The following is a 10000-nucleotide window of genomic DNA, read 5'->3' on the forward strand; positions in this document are numbered from 1 at the left end:
TTGAGGGGGGAGGAATTGAATGCTAGGGGACTGAGATGAAGAAAGACACCTTCTGTGGAGGAGCTGAGGTGAAACTTTTGCTCAACCTGGAAAAAAATTGGGGGGAATCGTTGAGGGACTCGTGGGGGGTGTAGGGCAGCATAAAAGCTAATGGGATGGAAAACACGTTTGAACAAATAATATGACAATGCGGCAATGTTGTCTTGTGGAATGGCACGGAAGGTCACGGGTTTGAGCCCCGGTCGGCTTGTCGTTGGGTCCTTGGAGAAGGCTCTTTACTCACATTCTCTGCTCACCGTAAATGAGTACCTGGACGTTAACAGCGTTGTCTCTGTCTGAAAAAAAATGGTGTTATCGCCTAACAGGCGTCACGTCTCCATCTATATGTTACGTGTTGCTGTTGATAAGGGACACTTTGTAAAGCGCTTTGAGCACGTTTAGAGGATGTTGCGCTTTATAAAGGCTCAAGTGTTGTTTTTTTAATCGTAACAACAACGACGACGAAGACAACAACAACATATACAACAACAACAACAACAACAACAAGAAAAAGAGAAAGTAAAAAGAAAAAGAGGAGGAAGAACGTAACGATAAAGATGATAATGAGGATGATAATGATGGTAGTGACGATGGAGATGATGGTGATAACGATAATGCCGATTATGAACTCACCGTATACAGGAGGGATATAGAGACACGAGGAGTGAGTAAAATAATTCCTATAGATCTTGACATCCGGTTTGTATCCGGACACGGTTGTCTTGGTTTGAGTCTTGACGGTGGTAGGGACACTAAACATACCTGGGAAGGGGGAAGAGAGGAGAGAGATAGGGTGGGGCTATGTGGTCTTGTGGTATGACACTCACTTTCGGATCGGAAGGTCCTGCGTTCGAGCCTCGCTCGACGCATAGTTGAGTCCGTGGAAAAGACTCTTTATTCACACTCTCTCACCGTACTCAGGTGTAAAATGAGTACCTGGCCGTTATCAGCGTTATCTCTGTCGGAAAAAATTATATTATCGCCTAACAGGTGTCATGTCTTGTTCTTTTGTTACGAGTTGCTGTTGGTCAGGGACCCTTTGTAAAGCTCATTTTTATACCTGTGTACGGTGAGATAATGTGAGTAAGGAGCCTTTTTCAAGGTCTCAACTATGCGCCGAGCGAGTCTCGAACCCAGGACCCTCCGGTATGAACTCGAGGACCACATAGCCACACAACATAACATTGTTTTCTAACAGTGGGTTACATATATGATTTTTCAAGTTAACTGCCTTATTCTGGAAAAACACGTATTTAAATATTTGGCCAGAAAACCTGCCCTTCAATTATCGATCGATTCAAATTACTCTCAATCTGGAAATAAAGGGACTTGGCGAAATGTTTCTTAAAGTCCCAGGTTTGAGAGTGTTTGCCAAGATGAGCGTCATTTAAATCGATCGATATTTTTGAGGACGACTTTTCTGGTCAAATATTTAAATACGTGTTTTCCCAGAGTACGGCAGTTACATGGTTAATGAGAATGGAAAATAAATAAATAACAAGAGAGCTGGAAAACAACAACATTGAGTGGGTGAAAATGAGAGAAGTGAAAAGAATGAAAACAGCCAGGAACTTGGATAATAATAATAATAATAATAATAATAATAATAATAATAATAATAATAATAATAATAATAATAATAATAATAATAATAATGCTGAAAACTTATATAGCGCTATAACTCCGAGACACCAGACTCTAAGCGCTTAACTGTCGTACTCTGGAAAAACACGTATTTAAATATTTGAGCAGAAAAGTCGTCCTCAAAAATAACGATCGATTTAAATGACCCTCATCTGGGCAAAAACTCTCAAACCTGGGACTTTAAGAAACATTTCGCTAAGTCCCTTGTTTTGTTTTTTTTGTTTTTTTTTTTCAGATTAAGGCTAATTTGAATCGATCGATTATTGAGGGGCAGGTTTTCTGGCCAAATATTTAAATACATGTTTTTCCAGAATAAGGCAGTTAACTAAATGGGGGTGGACATTTGATCCATATTGCCTTCTGGTAAAAACATAACATTAGTATTTGAAGGCTGGTTTTCCAAAACTCGTTAAGTCGATTTTCCTACTTTTTGAGATTTTCCATCCATGAGATAAATGGGAATGTAAACTTTATTTTAACCCTCTCCTACAGCAAAATCGTTACATTTGTTACGATACAATATGCTATCCCTCCAGGACATTGTATGCAGTGTTTCTTATTCAGAGTTATTTTGTACATCACAATGATCTCTGTTTAATTAATAAGAACATACAGTTGTTTTGTAGAGAGATTGTTTTTTTTTTTTTTTTTTTTTTTTTTTTGCTTGGTAAGCCTGCCATTTTTTGGGAAAATACTGGAAATGATCGGTAAGGAGAGAGTTAAGCATCAATTGACACAAGAATTTCCATAGATTTGTATGAATTTGAAGTTAAAATACGATATAATCATAAAAGACCGATTAAGAAGTCTTAGGGGAAATAATCCTCACTATCTCAAAATGGGGAAAACGGTGATAGGAATGTTTGGAAAACCACTCTTCATTTGTAAGTAGAAAAAAAAAAAGGAATTGGCGTTGATCTGTCACAGAAGGTCAGTATTCTATATTATTGTCTCTTATGCAAGGGATAATTTTGTTTTCAATATTATGTTACCAGTCTGTGAATTCATGCTAATTCTTATGCGATTCGGTGAAACAGAAGATGTTGATTCTTGTTTCAAAACTCCAGTCAAACAAAATATAAACGAAGTAGGAGTTAAATAATACAGGGTCTTCCTAAAGCCTTTCACTTATTTTGAAGACTTAATATTCTAAAACTATTTTGGATATTTAAATCTGGTTTTTACCATCTTCTAAGAAAAAGAAAAAAAAATCCGTTTATGTCCATAAGTCATCAGCTCACATTTCATCACAAGTGAGCAAAATGATCATGATTTTAAAAGATCGCATTTTGATCTCCTTCTATTTCGGAACACCAACTGTGCGTCCAAAATCTCTGTGTTATTTGGCTTCATGAAACAAAATCGCCAACGGTAACGTTCCTAGTTTATTTTTCTCATCATTATTGATACAAGTGCCCGTTCCACACTTTTTTCTGATGTTTAGCAGAGCGTTACATGATGTGAAGATGAAAAAAAATTGATATTTAAGATTTTCAGAGACAAAAAGTGTCAAATATTGACCACAGGCCGCTAGCTGAACCTCTGGAAAAGAGAAGAAAGATAGATAAACTTAAATTGTTCCACAAGATCTACTACAAAAATTCGTGCCTTAAACTTCCAAACGACATCAAAGATATCGGCACAAGAAATACGAGGGGACACACAGCAAGAGTAACCATCCCAACATCAAAATGAGACGCCCACATGTATTCGTTTTTCCCTTCCACTCCCCGACTATGGAATAGCCTCCCAGCTGAAGTGGCTGAAAACGGTTGCCAACATGCCTTCACGCGATTGCTAGAGATCACAACGTGACTTTTTAATCTGTGTGTTTTTTTGTTTGTTTTATTTTAAATTAGTATTATGTGCAGAGTTTTAGCAAGTTTAAAATGTAAAACCCTACAAACTGTGGAGTGATCCTCGACAATATTGGAGGTTTCCACAAGACGAAGAAGAAGAAGAAGCTGATTTCTACACGACACGTTTCCTGACAGGATTTCCCGGCCGCCTGTTGTCAACAACCATCATGCCGCCTGTTGTCAACAACCATCATGCCGCCTGTTGTCAACAACCATCATGCCGCCTGTTGTCAACAACCATCATGCCGCCTGTTGTCAACAACCATCATGCCGCCTGTTGTCAACAACCATCATGCCGCCTGTTGTCAACAACCATCATGCCGCCTGTTGTCAACAACCATCATGCCGCCTGTTGTCAACAACCATCATGCCGCCTGTTGTCAACGACCATCATGCCGCCTGTTGTCAACAACCATCATGCCGCCTGTTGTCAACAACCATCATGCCGCCTGTTGTCGACAACCATCATTTAAATTTATTCGTATCAAGGATATCGTTTATTCAGTTCCCAATCAGTTGGCGTGAGCTGATGAAACGCCTACCATGAGAGCATTGCTCAGCGGTACGATCTCTGCTTCGTACCCGAAAGGTGCCAAGTTCGAATACCCGATACGTTGTGTGGCCTTGAGCAAGTCACCTCGCCCTAGCTTAGTTTGCGGCGTTGCACTATGAGGCTAACGCCTGGGTTATTCCAGTCTTCCCTTGGAGTAGACCCAAGAGACAAATTTCAGCTATGGGTAAAGGGGATTTTTTAAAAGAGCGTATATTGACCCACCACGCCACAAAAGTTACAAAACACATGGACAACAAGATATGAAGTGAGTAGAAAAGTGCCAGAAGACAATAGAGAATAAAAATTTTTCGCGGCGGTGGTGGGGTTTGAACCTGCGACCTTATTGGTACGACAACTCCGCCTGGCAGGTGAGAGCGTGGCTCTACCGTGTGAGCTATCCACGAACACAAAAATATTCGTTTCAAACCCAAGTCATTTCTAGATCCCTCTCTCACCCACTTCTGAGACCGCTGATTCGTTCGCCCACCACCATCGCGAAGTATTTTGACCAGCAGTTAAGCTTAATAGCCAATATTCTCAACACAAACATATAACATAGAAACGATTGAGACATTGAGTATGCTCCGGTGTATGGGGTGAATTTTTAATTCAGAAAAGTGAGTGGAGCAGGCACTTATGTTGGTAACAACAAGATATGAAGTGAGTAGAAAAGTGCCAGAAGACAATAGAGAATAAAAATTTTTCGCGGCGGTGGTGGGGTTTGAACCTGCGACCTTATTGGTACGACAACTCCGCCTGGCAGGTGAGAGCGTGGCTCTACCGTGTGAGCTATCCACGAACACAAAAATATTCGTTTCAAACCCAAGTCATTTCTAGATCCCTCTCTCACCCACTTCTGAGACCGCTGATTCGTTCGCCCACCACCATCGCGAAGTATTTTGACCAGCAGTTAAGCTTAATAGCCAATATTCTCAACACAAACATATAACATAGAAACGATTGAGACATTGAGTATGCTCCGGTGTATGGGGTGAATTTTAAGCTTAACTGCTGGTCAAAATACTTCGCGATGGTGGTGGGCGAACGAATCAGCGGTCTCAGAAGTGGGTGAGAGAGGGATCTAGAAATGACTTGGGTTTGAAACGAATATTTTTGTGTTCGTGGATAGCTCACACGGTAGAGCCACGCTCTCACCTGCCAGGCGGAGTTGTCGTACCAATAAGATCGCAGGTTCAAACCCCACCACCGCCGCGAAAATTTTTTATTCTCTATTGTCTTCTGGCACTTTTCTCCTCACTTCATATCTTGTTGTTACCAACATAAGTGCCTGCTCCACTCACTTTTCTGAATTAAAAATTCACCCCATACACCGGAGCATACTCAATGTCTCAATCGTTTCTATGTTATATGTTTGTGTTGAGAATATTGGCTATTAAGCTTAACTGCTGGTCAAAATACTTCGCGATGGTGGTGGGCGAACGAATCAGCGGTCTCAGAAGTGGGTGAGAGAGGGATCTAGAAATGACTTGGGTTTGAAACGAATATTTTTGTGTTCGTGGATAGCTCACACGGTAGAGCCACGCTCTCATCTGCCAGGCGGAGTTGTCGTACCAATAAGGTCGCAGGTTCAAACCCCACCACCGCCGCGAAAAAATTTTATTCTCTATTGTCTTCTGGCACTTTTCTACTCACTTCATATCTTGTTGTTACCAACATAAGTGCCTGCTCCACTCACTTTTCTGAATTAAAAAACACATGGACATAACTCGAAAATAGGGTGAATTTGCTTGTAGGTAGCTATGGCAACCATATTGAGGCGCATTGATTGGAACAAAATGGTGAGCAAAATGTAGCACATTTATGTACACATGTATGTCCCGGTAAAAAGTTATTGGCCATAACATATTTTGTTAAAGCAATTATTAAACAATGAAATAATTTTTCGACACCCTGTGTATTGCTTATAGTTAGCAACGTCAGTTATTACTTAATTATATAAACATAATCCCAGTTTCAAACTTATGATTATAAATCCATATTTAATTTTTTTTTCGTTGTCGTCAATTTGACAAATCCAACACAACACCTATTTGAGTCGACAGGCCACAAATTCAATAAGCTGTTACTTTCCTATCACTTTGACTGGAAAACTGTGCGGCTATGTGGTCTTGTGGTATGACACTCGCTTGCGGATCGGAAGGTCCTGGGTTCGAGCCTCGCGCTCGGCGCATTGTTGAGTCCTTGGAAAAGACTCTTTACTCACTTTCTGTCACCGTACTCAGGTGTAAAATGAGTACCTGGCCGTTAACAGCGTTGTCTTTGTCCGAAAAACTGTAATATCGCCTAACAGGCGGCATGTCCCGTCCTACATGTTAAATGTTGCTGTTGACCAGGGACCCCTTGTAAAGCGCTTTGAGCACATTTAGTGGATATTGCGCTGTATAAAGCTAAAAAACAAAAACCAAAAAAAAACAACTTCCTCTTCCTCATCTATTTCCATCTTACATAATACCAGATGGACTGGGTAGATCACATATTAAAGTCCTTTAATGGTTGATACAGATATTGTTGCTATTGTTATTATCATCATCATCATCATCATCATCATCATCATCATCATCATCATCATCATCATCATCATCATCATCATTCTTGTTGTTGTTGTTGTTGTTGTTGTTGTTGCTGCTGATCTTCTTCTTCTTCTTCTTCTTCTTCTTCTTCTTCTTCTTATTATTATTATTATTATTATTATTATTAATATTATTATTATTACTATTATTATTATTATTATTATTATTATTATTATTATTATCATTATTATTATTATTATTATTATTATTATTATTATCATTATTATTATTATTATTATTATTATTATTATTATTATTATTATTATTATTATTATTATTATTATCATCATCATCATCCTTATCATTATCGTTATTATTATCATCATTATTATGATCATATCATCGTCAGAAATATTTTAAAAACATTTTTAAAAATCAAACCCTGGACTTCCTGACAGGCTCCTTTGGCCATGAGTAGCCTGAATGGCTGGACAGTGGGCAGTTTGATTGCATTCTGGTCGGGCCCTCCTCAATACAACAGAACTTTATTGTGACGTAACCATCCTGTATTGTGACGTCACCGACATGTCCTCTCGGGTCAGCAGACTCGTCAATCTTCATTTTGAAGGAGCTTATCTGGAATGCTATGAAAAATAAAAAATCAAGAATGTTGATGTAAAGACTAGAATGAATAAATAAATAGATGAATAAATACATATATCAATCAATGAATTAATACATGAATGAATGAATGAATAAATAAATATAATCAAGAATGTTGATGTAAAGACTAGAATGAATAAATAAATAGATGAATAAATACATATATCAATCAATGAATTATACATGAATGAATGAATGAATAAATAAATATAATCAAGAATGTTGATGTAAAGACTAGAATGAATAAATAAATAGATGAATAAATACATATATCAATCAATGAATTAATACATGAATGAATGAATGAATGAATAAATAATAATAAATATAATCAAGAATGTTGATGTAAAGACTAGAATGAATAAATAAATAGATGAATAAATACATATATCATCAATGAATTAATACATGAATGAATGAATGAATGAATGAATGAAGATAAATATAATCAAGAATGTTGATGTAAAGACTAGAATGAATAAATAAATAGATGAATAAATACATATATCGATCAATGAATTAATACATGAATGAATGAATGAATGAATGAATAAATAAATATAATCAAGAATGTTGATGTAAAGACTAGAATGAATAAATAAATAGATGAATAAATACATATATCGATCAATGAATTAATACATGAATGAATGAAATGAATGAATGAATAAATAAATATAATTAAGAATGTTGATGTAAAGACTAGAATGAATAAATAAATAGATGAATAAATACATATATCGATCAATGAATTAATACATGAATGAATGAATGAATGAATAATGAATAAATAAATATAATAAGAATGTTGATGTAAAGACTAGAATGAATAAATAAATAGATGAATAAATACATATATCGATCAATGAATTAATACATGAATGAATGAATGAATGAATAAATAAATATAATCAAGAATGTTGATGTAAAGACTAGAATGAATAAATAAATAGATGAATAAATACATATATCGATCAATGAATTAATACATGAATGAATGAATGAATGAATAAATAAATATAATCAAGAATGTTGATGTAAAGACTAGAATGAATAAATAAATAGATGAATAAATACATATATCGATCAATGAATTAATACATGAATGAATGAATGAATGAATAAATAAATATAATCAAGAATGTTGATGTAAAGACTAGAATGAATAAATAAATAGATGAATAAATACATATATCGATCAATGAATTAATACATGGAATGAATGAATGAATGAATAAATAAATATAATCAAGAATGTTGATGTAAAGACTAGAATGAATAAATAAATAGATGAATAAATACATATATCGATCAATGAATTAATACATGAATGAATGAATGGAATGAATGAATAAATAAATATAATTAAGAATGTTGATGTAAAGGACTAGATGAATAAATAAATAGATGAATAAATACATATATCAATCAATGAATTAATACATGAATGAATGAATGAATGAATGAATGAATGAATGAATAAATAAATATAATCAAGGATGTTGATGTAAAGATGACTAAGATAATAAATAATGGCGAATAATAAATATACCAATCAATATATGAATATATGAATGAATGAATGAATAAATGTAAAGACAGACCAGAATGAATAAATAATAGATGTGAATAATACATAAACAATGAATTATAATGAATGAATAATCAATGAATGAATGAATGTAAAGACAGGCTAGAATGAATAAATAATAGACAAATTTAAAAAAATATACAATGAATGAATAATAATGAATGAATGAATTAATGAATAAATAAATGAATAAGTAAATAGATGAATAAACAATTAAATAAATAGATTAATAAATAAAGAAAGAAAGAAAGAAACAAACAAGTAAATAAATAAATAAATAAATAAATAGATGAATAAACAAATAAATAAACAGATTAATAAATAAAGAAACAAACAAACAAGCAAACAATAAATAAATAAATAAATGAATAAATAAATAGATGAATAAATGAATAAAGAGGACAAGGTAATCGGATTATAGGATGAATTTGCCGACAACAAGTGGTTTTATGAAGAGACGAGAGCCGGCCCTCCACAATTCAGATGGAATAAGGTATTGTGAAATCCTGGTTGTCAAGGAGTATGTCTGAAACATGTCTGGTGATGAATGGGCAGATTGTGATCAATTATCAATTAGACAGGGGGAGGGGGAAGGGTGTCTGTGTGTGTGTGTGTGTGTGTGAGAGAGAGAGAGAGAGAGAGAGAGAGAGAGAGAGAAAGAGAAAGAGATAGAAAGAGAGAGGAGAGAAAGGAGAAGAGAGAGAGAGAGAAGAGAGAGAGTAAAAAGAGAGAGAGAGAGAGAGAGAAGAAAGAGAGACAGAAAGAGAGAGCGAGAGACACACACAGAGATACAGAGAGAGAGAGAAAGAGGAGAGACAAAAGAGAGAGTACAGAGAGAGAGAGGGAAGAGAGAGAGAGAGACAGAAAAAAGAGAGACAGAAGAGAGAGGAGGACAAAAGAGACAGAGAGACAGAGAGAAGAGAGAGAGAGAGAGAGAGAGAGTGAGTGAGAGAGAAGAAAGGGTGGGGAGAAACAAAGGAAAAGAGATAGATGGGCAGATATATAAATAGATTGATTGATAGATAAATTATATAACAAAATAAAATAAAATTCCCTTATTCATCCTTAAGGGGAAATTTGTATTTAGGGTCTATTCCAAGGGAAGACTGGAATAACCCAG

General features: G+C 35.4%; 1 protein-coding gene across 1 annotated transcript in view; it reads right to left on the bottom strand.

Moving 5' to 3' along the window:
* Positions 1-10000, bottom strand: part of LOC144963874 (uncharacterized) — a 91888-nt gene that overhangs the window by 55010 nt on the left and 26878 nt on the right. The window contains exons 11-12 of the mRNA XM_078897822.1: positions 7068-7270; positions 673-801 (exon numbers count right to left, since the gene is read on the bottom strand). Of these exons, the coding sequence (XP_078753948.1) occupies positions 673-801; positions 7068-7270 (332 nt within the window). The remainder of the gene's footprint in view (positions 1-672; positions 802-7067; positions 7271-10000) is intronic.

Source organism: Berghia stephanieae, chromosome 2 (genome assembly GCF_034508935.2).
Source record: "Berghia stephanieae isolate SIO BIC M18660-M18661 chromosome 2, UCSD_Bste_1.3, whole genome shotgun sequence".
Classification (NCBI taxonomy): Eukaryota; Metazoa; Mollusca; class Gastropoda; order Nudibranchia; family Aeolidiidae; genus Berghia; species Berghia stephanieae.